The sequence below is a fragment of the Suricata suricatta genome, chromosome 4, assembly GCF_006229205.1.
Source record: "Suricata suricatta isolate VVHF042 chromosome 4, meerkat_22Aug2017_6uvM2_HiC, whole genome shotgun sequence".
Lineage (NCBI taxonomy): Eukaryota > Metazoa > Chordata > Mammalia > Carnivora > Herpestidae > Suricata > Suricata suricatta.
The window spans coordinates 117,312,801-117,331,904 of record NC_043703.1 but is presented as its reverse complement, the minus strand read 5'-3'; the positions used below and the strand labels follow the sequence as shown (position 1 = coordinate 117,331,904).

The following is a 19,104-nucleotide window of genomic DNA, read 5'->3' as shown; positions in this document are numbered from 1 at the left end:
ACCCCAAAATGCTGGCAGTACCCAGTGCATCTGAAACATCTACAGTGCTTCTTGGTGGATGCAGTAATTGCAAGATGCAATGAGATTAAACAGAGATGATAAAACATAGTACAGATTCTGAAAGAGAAAGAACAAAATCTCTTGCCTGCTCTTCTTGATAAAAACCCTATTTATCAAGGATGTGTGACAGGGAGAACCGAGGATAACTGACTGCTGTCTCCAGCTTGGATGCTTGGGGCAGGGGAAGGGAGGCAATGGCACTATGCACTCAGAAGAGAGGACACTGGTGGTGGAGCAGGGTTGGGGGAGATGTGTAAGGATGATGAGCTCAGTTTGGGACATTTCGATTTTCAGATTTCTGTGGGACATCTATCTGGAGATATCTGGAAGGCAGTTAGATATGTGGTCTGTAGCTCCAGATAATGTTTGGGGGGCATCAGAATGCAGTGGAAGCAGAATCTATGCAGCTGGTTGAGATCACAACCATGGTGAATGAGAGAACAGGACCTTGAGTGGGGGTCCAAGGAACCCCAACGTTGAAAGGATGAGTGGAAGACAAAGACCCCCCGCAAAGGAGACAGAAAGAAATGCCAGTGTTCTTAAGCTAATGTGAACATTATTGTCAAAATATTTGCATTATCCAAATTGGAATAGTGCAAATAGAGACACTGAGATAATTTTGTTAATTTGATCTAAGTGCAATACAAATGTCATTTTTGAAGAACAAGATTTCTGAGGTTTATTCCTAAATAAATACAAGTACCAATAAACACCTGAAAAAGTTGTTCAGTCTCACTAATGGAGATGCAAGCAAAAACATATAAAATAGAGCTCTGAAGGGGACTACTGTATGTTTATTAACTATATTACTTGGGACTGACATGGGTGCAATGGAAGAGGTCCTCTTGTCAATGTTGGAGGGACAAACTAGAAAGCAATTTGGCCAAATCCACGAAGAACCACAGAAACCTTTCTACCCTTTGGCCCAGCAATTCTACTTTCTGGGTTGACTCATATGCAACTAATTAGATTCATGTAAAGGATTTATACGTGAACAGATTTCTTCTGCAGCATTATTTATAAAAGCAATAATTTATTTTAACTTTTGAATGTATAATTATATGGTAATAGACTGGGCTACATTCAAGTAAGAGTATGTAATCACTAAAATTCATAATTTTGGTAATTAATACTATGATAAAAAGCTAGTATACAATACTAAGTGAAATATGCATGATAATTTCAATGTGTTACAAATATACACATAGACACAGTTGAAGAAAATACAAATAATAATAGCGGCTATCTGGTGATAATTTAGTTACAATTAACTTTTTACTTCCTTCTATATATTTCCATATGTATTTTATAGAATGTAGGGGCACCTGGGTGGCTCAGTCGGTTAAGCATCGGACTTTGGCTCAGGTCATGAGCCCCCCACATCAGGCTCTGTGTTGACAACTCCGAGCATGAAGCCTGCTTTGGATTCTGTGTCTCCCTCTCTACCCCTCCCCAGCTCATTCTCTGTCTCTCTCAAAAATACATAGACATTAAAAAAATTTTTTTTCTGGAGCGCCTGGGTGGCTCAGTGGGTTGAGCATCCGGCTTCAGCTCAGGTCATGATCTCTGGTTCGTGGGTTCGAGCCCCAGGTCAGGCTCTGTGCTGACAGCTAGCTCAGAGCCTGGAGCCTGCTTCTGATTCTGTGTCTCCCTCTCTCTCTCTGACCCTCCCCTGCTCATGCTCTGTCTCTCTCAAAAATAAATAAAACATTTAAAAATTTAAATTTTTTTTCTAAAGAATGTATATATTTTATGTATTTATATATATTCTGTATTTCTGTATTTTCTCAATTACCTACAATGCACACTGTAATTTTTATAATTTAAAATGAGATACTCCTGCTATTATATCCTAATATTTTCATTACCTAAAGCTCTTCTTTTTATTTCAAAATACGTCTATTATCCTTAATACTATCCTTAAGGATACTTTCATAGACCCTAACTGGGAAGTTTGGTTCTGGTTCTTACATAATGTTGCCACTATTTTCAATACAGCTATTTTCAAAACAAAAGGACAGCAGGGCATAACAGATCAACATTGAAAACTACAACCGAATATTGGCACTTCAGTCAAATTTAAAGAAATTTAAATTATAGCCCTATAAAATAAGAACTTCAGAGGACAGTGTTTAATATTGGGATTGACTACGATTTGGATCTAAGACAGAAAGTGGCATGGGAAAGCTAGCCATTCTAAACTGTTAGAATGATTTTCTAGCCATTTCCATCAATTATCAGTTGAAAGGCAACCTTAATTTCATTACCTGGGGGAAAAAGAAAGACTCAAAACCCTCTTGAAAAATGTTTTTCCTTTTAGAAAATGTTCTTTGTCATACAATGATCTTATTTATGAAATTTGTGTTGTTAAAACACATGCTAATGTGAATTCACTTGCTGACTGGAACATAGAGAAATTAAATGCAGAAGGTTGAATATAAAGATTACTGTTTGCAACAAAGAAAGTGTGTTAATCAATTTCCTTATATTGTTGTAATTGAGAACTCTTCCTATTGATAAAATAAAATCATGTAGAATCAAAAGATATTCACAATTGCTAAAACTGATAAATCTTTGTTAATGAGCCAAACTGGCTCAGTTTTGCCAAAGATGCTTGATAAAGAGCCAAGAAAACTATTGAGTAAACTGTTTTATGCAAACATGTATGACTATAAACAAGGTCTCGTCAGTTTCAATTGCAGATAAAAGACAAAAATGACAAAGCTTGCATGTATTACTATTTTATTACTTTTCAGAAAAGGGAAGTCATTAATTGTATGTCTAACAGTGATTTAATCTGTATAGCTAGCTTTTAAGACTTTTCCTATAAAGTCATGCATACGAAAAAAAAAAGTCATTGTTAGATCTTGTATCCCAATTTTTGTTTTATCATAAAATAGATTCCAAAACAGTAGGTAAAAATTAATTTTACGATAAAGTTCACAGCAAAAGTAAGTCAGTGAAGAGGAAAAAAAGCAGTATGATGAATGATGCTGAGTCAGTGGATCAACTAAATGGGAAAAACTAATTTAGATAGCCATCTCATGCCGTTCATCAAAGTAAGTTCCAAATAGATCAAAGAATTAAATGTTTTGGGGGAAAACCTGTAAGAAGAAAAAAATTTATCTGCTAACTAGAGAAAGATTTAACTTAAAAATGTAGTCACAAGAGAAAAGATATAGATTGAAACATATATGCTACCTATTAATTGGCCCAAGAATACAAGCAGAGGATTTACCAAAGAAGAAATAAAAATAAGTACTAAAACATGAAACACGTTTAACTTCACTAATATTCAAATAAATACAAATTAAAACAAGGTGCCAGTTTTAGCCTCAATTAGCAAAGATTTTTGAAAACGACAATACGATTCTAGTGAAATTTATGTGAGAAAAACAAACACTCTTCCTGCTGATTTAGGGTGTAAATTGGTACACTTTCTAAAAACTCAATTAGCAACAAATAATGAGCCATAAAATGTTCACACCCTTTGATATAGTAATCCATTCCCAAGATTCTTGAGACAATCTAAAATGAGAATAAAAATGTATGCACAAAAATGTTTATTATAGTGTTATGGGAAATAGCAAAAACTTTGAGGTAAATTAAATAAACTTGGAAATTAAATAAACTTACATAAATTATTTAGGATTGCTTAATTAAATTGTGGTATGCTCAAAGAATTAGTATCATGTTATTAAAATTTTTCTTCACAAAAATTTTAAATTATATAGAAATGACTATAAAATTACATGACAAAATTAAAAATTAAATCCATATTGTATGACATTTAAAAGTTTTACAATAGGGCTCCTAAAATGGCTCAGTCAGTTAAGCATACAACTCTTGATTTCAGCTCAAGTCATGATTTCATGGTTTGTGTGTTCAAGTCCTGCATCCAACTCTGCACTGACAGCATGGAGCCTGCTTAGGCTTCTTTCTCTCTCCCCCTCTCTCTGTCCTTCCCCCGCACTTGTGCTCGCGCTCTCTCTTTCAAAATAAATAAATAAACTTTTTAAAAAGTTTTATAATATACACACGCATAAAATTTCTATTAACCTTATTGTTTTATACTATTGTGAGAATGTGGCCAGATTCTCACTAAATTTGAAGGGTGAACATGGGGTGGTCCGACCTAAAATACAGGATACATGGCACAAAAACAATTCACTTTGTAGTTGCTAAAGGATTAGGCATTCTCCAGAAAACATTTGGGCATAAACTGTGATTGAACCATTTCACACTTGAACAACTTTATAGAGTTGGGTCAAAGTAAGTAAGAGCAGGAATTAACAGTCATTATGGATGACTGGTCCCTCGGAGCAACAAAGGACTGGCCAGCAAAATATATGTGCATGAGTGCATATGCATGTGCACACACACATTTTAAAAGTTAGAAAAAAATACCCCCTAATATTATCAGCGGTTTTTTGATATTCTAGAATTGTGCCAAGATGGTGGACACTAGACACATTGGCTATTTCCATTAAAGTAAAATTAAATCCAATTTAAAATTCTTTCCTTCCATCAAACTAGTCACCTTGTTCAAGGGCTCAAGAGCCACATGTAGCTAGTGGCTACCGTTTCAAATGGCACAGACACAGAACATTTCTATTGTCCCACAAAGTTCTTTTTAACAGTTCTGTTCTACAAGATTTCTTATGTTCTTCTTTGCACTTTTCCCAAATGTATTACAATATGCATTATAGTAGATTCCTCTTAGAAACAAGAGGGGAAACACCATGAGAAAAGAAAATGAGGTTAACAGAGCAAACACTCACACTAGAGGTGCAGAAGACACATTCTCTAGAGAAAAACCAGGGGAATAATAATCTGGGGAAAAGCAGGAGGACACAGGGCACTGTGGGAAGAACAGAAAAGGCTAGAAAGAGGCATGGGAGTAATAGACATTGCAAGGAAAGGAAAGAAAGGACACAGAAATTCTAACAGCAGGGGTGGGGAAGTAAGCAATTGCAGCAAGGAGTGACAGGGGTTCTGGGGATTCTGGGCTCTTCCCACTCACCAGCCATTACAGCTGCTGACCGCTGAGCTGGCTCAAAAGGACATTTCCCTCGGCCGCTCTCAAGTCTTTCAACCTGCTGGAAACTGGACACATCCTATAGACCAGAAAGGGGCAATTGGTTTAGGGTCATATGAGGGTTCATGCTGAGAATTACAAAGATGGTCAGATGAAGGAAAAGTTCAATTTCCATTCATTTCCCATCCATCCACTACCATCCCCATACTCCCCGGCTATTCCTGATTCCTCCACCCACTCTGGCATTTCCTATCTTTGCTATCCCTCTTTTCATCCATTTGCTCCCCTTTACTCCATTCCCCTAATTCCAACACCCACATGCCCTGATAAAAGAACCCCACGGATGGCCCTACCAGACTCTAACAGGCTGAGTGGCAGATCTTCCCTCTGATATGCTAGGGTTTGCAACTAGCTGGAAAATATGTAACTGGACAAGAGGGACTGAGGGAAGAAAGCAGGTGTCCTGAGGGCTGGAGCTCTTAGGAAGGGTTAAGAATACTGCAGGCTGATATAAGACCATCTGAAGCAGGGGCTTAGAGAGAAGGGCCATCCTCCCCCTACTCCTACAGAAGGATGAAAAACAAGACCAGAGTCAAGGAAACATAGAAAGGGGGAAAGGAATATGAGAAGTCAGTAAAGACCTGAAACTCAGGTCAGAACTTGAGGAATTTGGCAAGTAATTGCCTTCTTCATCCAGGGACTAAAGCAGGACTGATCTGGCCAGGGAAAGAGAGATAAGCATTCCACCAGGGCCAGCCGGAAGTTACCTCAGCTGAGCACTAAGAGAGCCTTCAAGATAACATCTAAAAATGAAAATCAGGGATGACTTCAACCTAAGACTGGCAGGGAAGTTAGCTGTGGCAGCTTAGGCATCAAAGTTACGGGATTGAAAAGCCAGATGGTAGTTCACTAGAGAGGGCATATGGTGTTGCTAGAGCCTAACTACACTGATGGTAGTTGGAGTAGGAACATAGATCTATATCCCCTGATTGTACTGATTGTACACTACAGGCCTTTTCTGACTGTTCATCTATTTGCTATAGTTGGCAAACAAGATCTTACTTTACTGAGAGAGCCCTTTTTTTATGGGTTGTTTTTTTTTTTTTTTTTTTGAGAGACAGAGAGAGATAGCATGAGCAGGGGAGGGTCAGAGAAAAGGAGACACAGAATCTGAAGCAGGCTCCAGGCTCTGTGCTAGCTATCAGCACAGAGCCCAATGCAGGACTCGAACCCATGAACCATGAGATCATGACCTGAAGCAAAGCCGGATGCTTAACCAACTGAGCCACCCAGGCGCCCCTGAGATAGACTTGAAGAAGGCCTGTTAAAATTAGATGTGATCTGAGGTCTCCAAAAAGGGAACACTGGGTTGAGAGAGTCTTCTGCAATGAGAGACCCCACAAGGGCACAAGCATCTCATATGTGAGGCAGTGGTAGCAGCCTAGCCTGAGAAAAATGATGGATGACAGTAAGAAATTACCAAGATGTATGGGTACTTTGGACAAAGGTTAGTACATGCTGCTGTGGCCCATCCTACCTCTCACCTAAACTACAGCAGTAACCCCCTCTCCAAACTGCCTAGCCTTGCCCTCAATTTACTCTACATACCTACCACAGATATTCCTAGAATATCAGTAACTGTCTTGGTAAGTTTTTGAGCAAGGGTGTGACAAAATGGCTCACCAGTGCCTAGTGTACAAACTCTTTAGCCAAAATTACTTACTAATACTTCTCAAAATGAACACCTTCTTCTAGCTAAACCTGGGTCACTTGTTATTCCTAGAACACAAATTATGTTTTCTCATCTCTATGCCTAAAACGAACCCCTTAGATTTCACGAAGGACTCCTTTTCTCAGTGCTTATCCTACTAATCTTTATGCTGCATTTGATATTTTTGACTCACTCCCTCCTTCAAAGATTCTGTCTTGATTCTCTTGGAAGTCTACCATCCTTCTCCTATCTAATTGTGGTTTCTCTATCTCCTTTGGTAGTTTCTACTTTCCTTTCTATCCCTTAACTTTGCATCATAAGGATCTATCCTTAGTCTTTGTCACATATATTTCAATGACCTCACTCATTCTTACATTTCCAGCTAGACTTTCTATGCAAATTATTGCCCAAATTCTCTGAAAGTGTGATGCCTTCCAATCTCTAGTTTGTGTTGGCACTTGACTGCTGGACTTCCTCACAGAGATGGTCTATAAGCCCCCTTAACTCAGTATGTTTTACTGAAGTATGAAATAACTCCTCTACCAGTTTCCCCAGATGGCATCATTGTGTTATCTGGGTTTAAAATCTTTCAGCAAGTGAGGATCCTATTAACTAGATAGGTTATGTTTACTGTCTTATCAAAGTGACACTTAATCTAGGTCTGAAGGGGCCAAGGCTACTCCACCACAGTCTCTGCGAGTTGAGATTCCTCACTGTACCACCAGCTGCGGTGGACGCAAGTCTTGCTAGCTGAAAGACAGCTAGGTAGGAAGGCTCTCACCGAGCTGTAGGGTTGAAATCTAGCCTTTGGCTTTGGTCAAGAAGGATGTAAAACATATAAAGGACCCTCCCCAGGTATTTGGAGGGAAAACAAAAGATGGCGCCTGTTACATGAAACAGATCAAATGTCACAAGATATTGAAACCAGGTAAGGCCCTCTGTGCTGCAGGCTAGACTAGAGGGACATGGTGGTGGGGAGGAACCAGACACACCTGGATTTAAATCCTGGCTCTGCCACTGCCACTTAGGTAATACTAGACACGGTACCTAACTTTTTGAAACTTCCATTTCCTTGCTTATGAAATGGAAACAAATAATACCTAAATATCAGAGTGTGGTGATAAGAACTAAACTCAATCTTGAATGTAAAGTACCTAGCACCAGCCTGGGACAGAGTACATCTTTAACTGACTGGGAAGTCTTGTCATTGCTATTGTTGTTTAAGTCTAGTATTATTCTGTTAACTTCTGGAATTCGCTCAACAAAGCAAACTAAAATATTTTCCTCCAGGGGCACCTGGGTGGCTCAGTCAGTAAAGCATCTGACTCTCCATAGTTCATGGGTTCAAGCCCTGCATTGGGCTCTCGGCTCTCCGGACAGAGCACACTTCAGATCCTCTGTGTCCCTCTCTCTCTGCCCCTGCCCCACTCATGTTCTTTCTCTCTCTCTCTCTGTCAAAAATAAATAAGTACTTAAAAATATATTATCTTCCAATGTCTGACGAGCTGTCCCTGAATGGCAGCCTCCACTTTTGGTTAGAGCTGGTAGGTCCAGTGCTTGAACTTCCTTTGTAAGAACCTTGATTTCTCTGAGCAATCAACTCTTAGTGAGTTGTTGTGTCTGGATCAGTTAGTCAAAACTCTCACATAATAGTTAGTTATACATAGTCTCAAAGTCATCAGTCTGGGATGTGAGAGGTGTAGCACTAAGGAACAAGGCAAGAACTTGCTTAAGCAGGCAGGAGTTGCCAGGTAGCAGGATAAGACAGTAAAGGCAGGATAGAAGTTTCAGGAAGTCTAGAAGACAGTCTTAATATATGGCTTGTAGAGTTAACACAGCTGATTTTGGGGGTAGGAAGTTTGTGTCCTATATTCTCCTACAAACAAGCCTTGACCAAACGATGTTCCTTCTTTTCATATGCTTGCTAGATAGGGGGGTTCAGAGAAGGAGCTAAAAGTCATGGGAGTGCAGGACACAGATCCCTGGCTTTACTCTGGTTACTAATTTTTCTCAAGAGTGGATAGGAGTCCAAGTCACACCAATCCTGATAGGATGTACAGAACATTTTATGTCTAGATACTTAGAATCCAACAACCATTAGGGTCTCCTCAGAGAGCCAAAAAAAGAATAGAAGACCCCAGGAAACCAACTTGGAATGATCACATGGTCTATAAGCCATGGTGCTGGTATTCATACCCTTGGGTTCCCCAAGTATGTGCAGACTGGAAAAAGACAAACATGACAATGGCATACTAGTTTCTGAGCTTTGTGAGAACTTTAGAGAAGCTATACCCTCAACATTACTTGATGGGATATAGAGATTTTCAATACCACCCTGACCTGGAAATCTTCCCAAGATGAGGAAGCTATGCAAACCCTGGGTGGAGAGTCTTTCATCCACATTATGAGCACTCAACATAAGCGCAACTAACCTCACAGCTAGCCCAGGGGGACTGACTGGAGCAATGAAGCATATGCAGGCAGAGCACTGGAAATCAGAGACCTGAGGATGGTCTTCAGCAAGGGGAGGTCTGGAGTTGCACACTGATAAGATCCAAGTGGCAAGGAATACTGCAGTTTCAGAAGGGTCAAGTCAAAATCTACAGTGAACGATCAGGGTCAGGAGAGAGAAAGAGAGTCATTGCACTTCCTCCTTTTTCTACTTGCAGCAGAGATGAAAGACACTAAATACAAAGAACAGGGGAGGATTCTGACTCATCCCAGCTTGTTGTCACAAGTGTGTGCTGGCAGAGGACCAGTAACTGACTATTGGATAACTGATGGGAAAAGCTGAGGGTTCAAAAGCATTGAGACCTTCCTGAAATGCCACCAGTCCCAGTAACTTTAGAAGTCATGACTAGCTAGATATGATTAAGGGTGTACTCAAGTCTGCCTGAGTGTGAGAGTGGAGATACCCAGGGCTCCAGAAGCAATGAACAGGACCTAGAAGAAAAGATGGTGACAAAGCACCTGCTCTGAAGGCAAGATCCACAGTATGGGGCCAGCAAGTACTACATTAGTGGGCAGCGACCTCAGAAGCCATGAGAGCAGAGGGTCACAGCCTGCACAGAATGAAGACGGCAGTGGGGGTGGGAAGGTGGTGAGAAATAGTCACATGCCTTGGGAGGATGAAGCAGGCATGGATTGTGCTGATTACGAAATGGATCTAGACTGCTGGGACAAAGCATACACAGGGCAAAGGAAACACGAGATGCTAGCCTTTGAAGTCTCTCCTGAACTTATCCTCTCCCTAGCCTAGCTCACATTCCTAATTTCCTTCACCATCCCTCTTCTCTCTTCACACTCTGTGTACCTCACCTTCTACAGACAACCTCCCTTCAGCCCTCCCTCTCCTACCCCCCTTCCATGGCAGACAAAATCTCCACCCTGCAAAGACATCCCTCACCCCAAATGCTTTTCATGCACAAGTGTTACTTTAAGCATGCCCCCTGTCACGGTCACTCACAGAAGACCCGTCCCATCCTCCCACCAATCACTCACAATGACCCCGCACTTCGGATCAAAAGCGAAGGTGCCACAAGTGAGGAGGTGGGAGGCATTGGCAATGGCGAGAATCTGGACAAAATTGTGACATTCATCCTGGGGGTCAGAGATGATTAGAGAGAATCAGAAGCAGCAGGTACAAGGAAAGGCAGGGTAGTGTCAGGACAGTTAGATGCAGCTCTGGGATCAGAGATGACAGGTGATGACATGGTGTTAGAGCCCCTGCCTGGGCCCACTGCGATGGGAGCATTGCAGGGGACAGACACAGAACCAGGGCTGGAACCAGGTCTTAATGGGACACTTGGGACAGGGCCAGGATTCACACCTACCTCCTTCTTGCCTTTCTTTTTACAGTTCTGTCTGTGGGCCTCAGGCACCATCCAGTCAATCTGAGAAAGGAGGAGTGACTGTTTCTCCCAGATTCTCCCCAAACTCTTCCCAATTCAGAGTTGGTGAAACAGTTTCACAACCTCCATCAATTTGAGAACTTCAGAGACAACCCCCACCCCTTCAGTCAAGAGCATCATTTTTCAAACTGGAGGTCTCCACCCACTAATGAGTAATGAAATCAACGGTTTTTATTTTTAATGACATAGAATATATCAAAATGGATCACATATAGGAGAGTAGATACTGTTTCAATGTGCTCTTTAAATACACACTTCCTGTATGGGTCAAAATGTACCACATATTTCTTACTTTGAGATGGTCAAAAAAAGTTTAAAACCTATTGCCCTAAAGAAATACGATTCTAATGAAATGTTACCTGAAACCTGGTCACTATGGCCTCCTCCCTTATTAACCTCCCTCATAACATCCCCAGTCACCATGACCCCCATCCATCACCCTTAACGGAGATAATGAAGTCAATATTCTTCCTATATTCATTTTCATCAACATTCCCCCTGCCACCACCACTGTTACATATTTAGCTATTGTGAACACAATCTATTTCATAAAATTATGGATCTAACCACATGCTCTGGGGTCTGGGGTCCTCCCCACTTTCATTTCTCACCCTGCGGGGTCTCTCCCCTGAGAAGGGCAGGGATAAAGCGAAGATGGTGTCCCGGGCGCCGACATAGAGTGTATGGGAAGCAGGATCCACAAGGAGGACAGAGTAATTGTATGTCTGAGGGACGGTGAACCGGGTGAGATAGGAGTCAGCCTCTGGCAGGAAGAGAGGGTGAGAGGGGAGAGTAATATCAGCCATTGCTTCAAACGGGCTGGGTCCACAAGGGCAAAGCCAAAGGGCTCAATTTGTTTCTTCCAAGTATCCTTTATTTAGCAGCCATGAGGGGTAAAAACAGAGCTTTGACAGTCCAAGCATCTAACCACCCCAAAGACAGGTAACTGATGAGGCCAGAATATTTAGCACACAATGCAGTCAAGTATGCTTTTTCTATAAAAAATAGAATGCTTTATTAAAATAACAGCATTAACTATTAAGTCTGTAATTTCTATCCATAGGAACATGATACATAATTTGAAAATACCTATAGGAGGTACAAGTACTTTCTTCTCTAAATTTCCTATTTTTTTAAATAACCATTTATTAGTAACTTCTTTTTACTTAGAAAGGAAACGATTCACTCTCTTCACCAGCACTTTAGGAAACTATCTCCTGTCTTCCCACTGCTCTTATCCTCCCCAAATCCACCCTACTTCCACCTAAAGAGGTAAAAAGTGGGCATGAGTATGTGTTTTGGAGAAGGATCAGCCCCAGTTTAAATGTGGTTCTTTCACTTACCGGCTGTATGATCTTGAGAAAGTTATTTGCCCTGAGCATCACCTTCCTCATCTGTAAACACCACGAATCAGGCTTCTTGACAGAATTAAATGTCATAACATATGCGGAAGTAACTGACATACACTGTATGTTTCACAGCAGGTTCCCTTCTTCCTTCCCTAGGCATGTGCTCCATTGGGGCCACATCTAAACTTCAATATCATCATTAAAAACTCCATTTAAAGACTATAACCAATAAGTTAGCATGAATTTACCTTCTTAGCTCACTCTGGAGTCCTTATCCTTGCATCAATACAGCTCTGTTCTATCTACTTCATCTGCTCAGCTACCCTCAAGACTTGACAGAATGGCTGCCAGCCATTCATTCCTGGATGTGCTGATTTATGGAGACCCACCCACCCCATCTTCCCACACCCATACTCAAATCTGTGCTGGACCTGCCTACTCTCTCATGCTCATTATAAGCCCTGGAGCACCCAACCTCCACTTGTATCCCCAACTCTGTTTCACCTTGCTATCTAGACTTCTCTGAATTTCTGGTTATCAACCCAGTCTAGCAACTTCAGTTCCATTTTGTGGCTATTGCTCCAGCACAAACAAACCCAAGGCTCTGACCACAACTTTGTCTTCTGGATTCAACGCAAGGCTATGCCACGAGGCTAAAGTTTAGACTCTAAATTACTATTACCCAGTTGTGAGGTTTTGCCAACAGGTTGTCCTCTCAGCTTCACTGGTCTGTCTGCACAAGGTGCTAACACTCAGTGCCCACTAAGAAGAAAACAAGGTCCACAGCCATGCCCATGCCCACCTCAGCAGACAGCCTTTAAAGTGTGAATCACTCCAGTGACCCATTTTTAATCTGGTGGCATCCCTTGGCTTCTTCCACATCTTTTCAAAGGACCAAATTTCCTTCCTCCTTTTTATTTTCCTTCTGTAGACTTTAGAAATCATTTAAACAGAACTTTAAATCAACTCACTTAATGGTTTCCCAACATTCAATATAGGGAATGGGTAGAAAAAGCAGGGAAAGCTGAGAGAGTTAAGAGGGTTACGATGAATCCATGGATCGTCTATCAGAGAATGGGAGTTGGTGTCAGAGCTGTGAGAGGCCTGGGAAGTGGGTTAGGAAGATGAGGGCTTTGAGCGGGGCAAAAAGCCTGCAGGGAGGTAGAAATGATAAGAGAATGTATTTGAGAAGTGGGCAGATGGACTGAGCTGGTCATCAGAAGGATGGGTGGCTGGAGCAGAATGAAAGACCAATGAGTTTGGAAGCAGAATGGGCATCAAACTGGCGAGAGGGACACAGGTGGATGTTCGGGAAGGAGGGAGAAGGAACCCCGAAAAGGACCACCTCGAGAAACCTCCATCCCCTCCTGGGCCTCAGTGCTCGCTTCTGCACGATGAGGGCTTAACTCTCCCGCGGTTCTGCCAGTAAAGGGCAGCAGGAACCGCCTGGGCGTGTCGTGGGAGCCGAAGCGCGAGGCCGGGAAGCGATGCCGCGGAACAGCACCGCGTGGGGGTCCCGCGTGGGTTCTGGAGGGGCGTGGGCGGCGCGGGACCCGGTGCGCCGCGCGGAGGGGCCCCAGAGCGCCTGCCCAGGTTGGCAGAAAAGGGCAGGTGGGTGCCGGCACCTGCAGGCGGGACCCAGGCGCGGCGCGAACGGCGAGAGCACCCACGCCTTACCGGAGATGGGAAGCGAGGTCCTGGGAACCGAGCGGGGGACGCGGCCGGAGACCGGGCCGCTCAGCACCGCCAGCAGCAGCAGCGGGAAGGGCGAGGCCGGAGGCGGCTGAGGGCCCGGGCGGGGCCGCCTGGCAGAAGCCAGCATCTTAGGCTCCGCCTGGCCGCTGGGTGGGGCACGCCCTGCCACCTCCGCTCTGGACCGCAGTGTCACCGGCCTCGGCCCCACTCGGATCTCCTCGGTCCGGTTCGGCCAGCGTCGTCTAGACAAGAACGCAACCCAGCTCCGCCTCTTCAAGAAGGGACTAATGATCGGGCCGATTTCCTCCTCCAGCCAATCGGGGTTGGGTGGAGGCGGAGCTAAGGAGCAGAGAAGCCCAACCCAGGTACTGGCGGAGCTAGACCTGGGTCTAGGTGGGAGTTCTACGTCGGAACCAGGCAGGAGGTGAGCCTCCCGGTCCTCCAATGGCTGGTTTGCTCAGGGGACTCCAAAAGCTTAAATGTCCATTATCTGTACTACCAGGGAAAATATGTGTTTAAATAGGTTAACACACCAAATCTCTCAAAATTATTATTTTAGCAAGCATTTAACAAATAACTGCAAATAGATCATTGCAAGGCAAAGTGATTTGTGTTTGCTGTAAAAATGTGCAATAAATGCTCAGAAAAGTTAGGTTTTGCCTGAGCAAATCAAGAAGGTTTCACAGAAATGACGTTTGAACTGAGTGTTCAAGGATAAGTAGTGGGCCTTTGAGATCGAGGGGGGCAAAGACTACCTATGGATATGTCCGCTAGGAAATCCTTAATACAAGGCAAACACAGGGCCTAAAAATAACTCACTGTCTCCGTCATCCCACCCTCCCAGCTCCTTCATCAAGCCCTTAGTCCTCCAATTTACAGCCTTGCAGGTAATCTTTGCTCTTATATTCCCCATTGCTTAGTTATTGAGGCTGCATAACAGATGTAACAAATTTACGTCAAAATGTAGTGGCTTAAAACAACAATAAACATTCATTATCTCTGTGCGTCAGGAATTCAGGAGTAGTTTAGCTGGGTTGTCTAGCTCCCAATCTCTCATGAGTTTATAGTCATGATATTGGATGGGGCTGCAGTCATCTGAATTCTTGACTAAGGCTGGTGGATCCACTTCCAGAATGGCTTAATTCCATGCCTGGCAAGTTGATGCTGGCTACTGGTAGTAAGTCTCAATTCCTTTCCATATGGACCTTTCCATGGGTTGCTGGAATGTCCTCACAATATAGTATTACTTCTTTGGAGCAACTAATCCCCAAAAGGAAGGTGAAAGTCATAATCTATAATATAATTATATTCTCTATAGATATATATAGAGAATATATATTATATATAATTATAATCTAGCCTCAGAAGTAAAAATATAATAACTTCTGCTATATTTTGTCCATCACAGAGGCCAATCCTCATGCACTGTGGAGAGGGGACAACACAAGGGTGGAATATGAGAATTTCAGCAGACCATCCTGGAGGCTAGCTACCATGTCCAAATGTAAGCAGTCATCTTGTCCTAATAACCTGCATTTATTAACCATAAATAAATTTTTCCTTTTCTTTCCGTCATCATCATAATTCAGGACTTTATTATTGCTCACCTAGACTATGCAATAGTTTCACTAAAAAAAAACACCTGCCTTCCAGATTATTAGCAGGGTAATCTCTCTGAAGTGCAAATTCTGTTTTATTTATTCAATAGTTATTGAGGACCTATTATGTGCTAAGCATTTTATTAAGTAACATAGATAAGGATTATTAAAATATGGTTATTATTTGATTTTTATCATATTTGATAAAATATGATTATTAATATACTCCTTCTTTGGCAGCACATATACTAAAATTAGAACAATACAGAGATTAGCATGGCCTCTGCACAAGGATGACATGCAAAACATGGATCCTGGATTCAAATTGCTTAATCTAGAAGGGAAAATAGACACTGAAGACTGATACTCCAATTCTTCTCCCGGGAGCTTTTTTTCTAACACACCAGCTTCAACACAATAGGACCCTCCTCTATGCTATTTCCTTTAGCACCAATATATGCCTCTCCCTAGCTGCTCCTCAGCAATCGAATCTAGACCTTAATCCCATCTCTGAACATGGTTTAAATATTGATTTTTTTGTCTTTTGTTTGTTTTCAAAGATCCCTTTCCATTTTTTTGACAGCAACATACAATAAGAAGTTCTTTTTTACATTGCAACCTAGTCATACTAGAATACTTTTGTAGTAGTGAAGTAAACTTTCACAAAGTCATACTTACACTATATTTCTTTAATTCAAGAGCTAAACCCTGATATTTTCTATGGAATTGCATTTCATTCTATTTTACTTTTTAAAATGCTGGTAGTGCGCCTGGGTGACACAGTCAATTTAGCATTCAACTTTGGCTTAGGTCATGATCTCGCGGTTCCCTGCATTGGGCTCTGTGCTGACTACTAGCTCAGAGCCTGGGGCCTGCTTCAGATTCTGTGTCTTTTTCTGCCCCTCCCCTGTTCATGCTCTGTCTGTCTTTCGGTCTCTCTCAAAAATAAATAAATGTAAAAAATATTTTTAAAAAACATAAAATGTTGGTTGCAGCCCACTAAATTGATTTTACTACCTATTAATAGATTGAGATCCCCACTTTGAGAAAAATCACTGTTCTAAGCTCTCTGCCTTATACTAACTTATTCAATATCTATACCTTAAATCTACATCTCCAATTCATATTTTTCTCTTCAGTTTCTGACACATGTATCTAATAGCTTATTGAACATCTCCACTTAGTGTCCCACAGGCACCTGGCTTTCAACACGTCCAAAACAGAACTGTCATCCTCACTCCCACACCAACCTGGGTAACTGAGTACCCAGTAAGATGGTAGAACCGATATTTCTTATATCTGTATATAGCACCACTCCCTTCCCAGCTATCCCTGCCAGGAAATCTGCATTCATTCTTCAATAAGTATTTGCTGAATACTTAGTATGTTCTAGACTCTGTCATTCTGGATTCCTTGTAATCAATCCAATTACTCACAAAGATCTATTCATTTTAACTACTAAATATCTCCTCCACATCTCTGCATGCCCCTACTAACACCCTTATTCAAGCCACCATCATCTCTTGCCTGGGCTACTTCTTAGTCCTGTCCTGCTTCCACCACCAGCCACTACCACCCCAATTCCAATCCCCAGTTCATTTCTGTCAGGGCAGATAGACTGTTCTCTCCACTACACAAATCAGATCACTCCTCTGCTTAAAACACGTCAGTCCAGCTCCTCACCATACCTTCGCTATGGGATGAACTCCAAAATCCTTAATATAGTTCACAGAACCTTTTATATTCTGGCCTCTTGCCTACCTCTTCTACATTTTATGCCCTGGACTGGTTGAGCCTCTTCAGAATTCCCTCTGCCTGAAATGTTTTCCATGTCCCTTACTTAGCTAACTCCTATTCACTCTCTTGATTAAACTCAGAATGATAATCCCATTCTCCAGGAAGCATGCCCAATTCTCTGAGTCTGTGCTTTTCTTATATGTTCCCAGAACTTTATACTTCCCTTGCTACAGCCCATATCACACCACATTGCCCATTGCCTAAGTATTTGTCTGTCCTAAGACTCTAATCCCCAGGAGGGCAAAGATTGTTGTATTCTCAGATCCTAGCACAGTGTCTGGTACCTAGTAGGTAGTCAACAAAAATTTGGTGAATGCTTTTTATCTTTATTGGTGTTTATTATATTGTCTGAAATTACTTATTCAAATATTCATGAGTTAGGCTAGGTCCTCCGAGAAGCTGACACCAAGATGAGATTAAATGTACAAGTATTTTACCAGGGGAAACACCTGTGAGGGAAAAGGGAAAGGGCTGGCAAAGGCTTCAAGAGCAGTCAGATGTGATTTAAGTCTGATCCTAAATGAAAAAGAGAGGGAATGAAGCATCCTATGTCTCCCAGGATCAAGTCTGCCTTAGTATCCCCACCACACTCAGTCATTGGCTAGGAACAGCCTGTGGTCTTCACAAACATGGCAGTGGATTTCTACCTTTGGTCAGTTGTTCTCCTTGTAGTTTAAAATATTCAGGTTGGTTTCTTGGTAGTTTGTCACCATCAGACTTTAGTAGGATCTTGGGGGAAATCACATCATATTCCCCCACATCTAGCGCAGTCTTTGGTACGTTATCCAATAAATGCTACTCCAGAAAAATAAAACAATTTATAGAGAAACAGAGAAATTTATTGTAACTGGGAGCAACAGGTGATGTGATTTGCAATTAGGGCAAAGTGAATTGAGCCTGATAAATTATGTGGAGTCAGTCATAACAGCCTTTTGACCAAAACAAAACAGAAGCAAAAACAAAACAATTTTAAGACAAAGAATGGTGTGATCAAGTATATTTTTACTAAGATAATTCTAGCATCAGTGTATAGTATAATCTGGAAATTAAAGACAGGAAGACTAATGTGGAGTATGTGAGAAAGAAGACATGTTGAGAAGCCATGCTTTATATTGAAACACAGGAAGTCTGTTGAGCAGATTACACCTGGGAGCCTGGATTAAGTATTTCCGGTTTTACTCTGAGGACCAGTTGAGAGGAACAAAAATTTGTGTTGTAGGTCTAAAACACAGGGAGGTGGCTCTTTTCCTATTGGTCCTAACGTCTCCTGAATCACTCATTGGTAAACTGATTTCCCCTCCCCCAACCTGCATAGCTGGCAATGACCTGAATGAGGGGCGGGGGAGATGACAATAATAAAGAGGGAAACAGGAGAAAGCGCCTGTCCATTTCTGGTTTGGTACTAGCATTATTTTTTTCCTCTCTTGTTGGCTAATTTAGAGAAGAATTCCCCTTCAACCAGAGTTGAAGACCCAGACCAGCCGAACGATCCTATCTCTACTGAATTTTGTCGAAGGGACTATAGGAATCATCAGCAAGCAAATGAGAATGAGCATGAGTAAAGAGGGGCAGACCCTCTTGGAATATAAGGGTTTGAAGACTTGAAAGAACTTCTTGAAGGTAGACTAAACATACTTCCATGAGGGCAGGGACCACTGTGTGTCCAGTGTAGCCCAGTGCCTGGCACATAGTGTGCCCTCAACAAATATTTATTGAATAAAAGAGTGCACAACTGAATAAGTGAATGAATGATGTAGGAGAGAAAGGTTAAAGCTAAGGGATACAATGTGGGGGATGCCCCCCTGGAATGTTTTGGGGGGGTGTAATTGGAATGTTTAACTGTGCGGGTGGCGGTTAGCTACCGAAAAAGTGTTAGGTTTAGCATGATATTCTCAACAGAGATCCAAAACTACCTCAGGGCCAAAGTAGGGCCATGTCTCTGCCG

General features: G+C 41.9%; 1 protein-coding gene and 1 non-coding gene across 9 annotated transcripts in view; one reads left to right on the top strand and one right to left on the bottom strand.

The window, feature by feature from the left end:
• The window catches only part of SEMA4F (ssemaphorin 4F), a 73,317-nt gene that overhangs the window by 12,900 nt on the left and 41,313 nt on the right, over positions 1–19,104 (bottom strand). For 5 of the 8 annotated variants that reach the window (XM_029937667.1, XM_029937668.1, XM_029937669.1 and 2 more), the window contains 4 exons: positions 11,332–11,483; positions 10,643–10,702; positions 10,311–10,409; positions 5,084–5,177 (listed from right to left, as the gene is read on the bottom strand). In XM_029937667.1, coding sequence (XP_029793527.1) covers positions 5,084–5,177; positions 10,311–10,409; positions 10,643–10,702; positions 11,332–11,483 — 405 coding nt within the window. Of the gene's footprint in view, positions 1–5,083; positions 5,178–10,310; positions 10,410–10,642; positions 10,703–11,331; positions 11,484–13,746; positions 14,029–19,104 lie in introns of those variants that run through there. The other 3 variants (XM_029937665.1, XM_029937666.1, XM_029937672.1) reach the window with 3 other exon arrangements.
• LOC115290936 lies at positions 15,585–15,693 on the top strand. Its single transcript, XR_003908314.1, has one exon. It is a non-coding gene; the product is annotated as a U6 spliceosomal RNA (small nuclear RNA).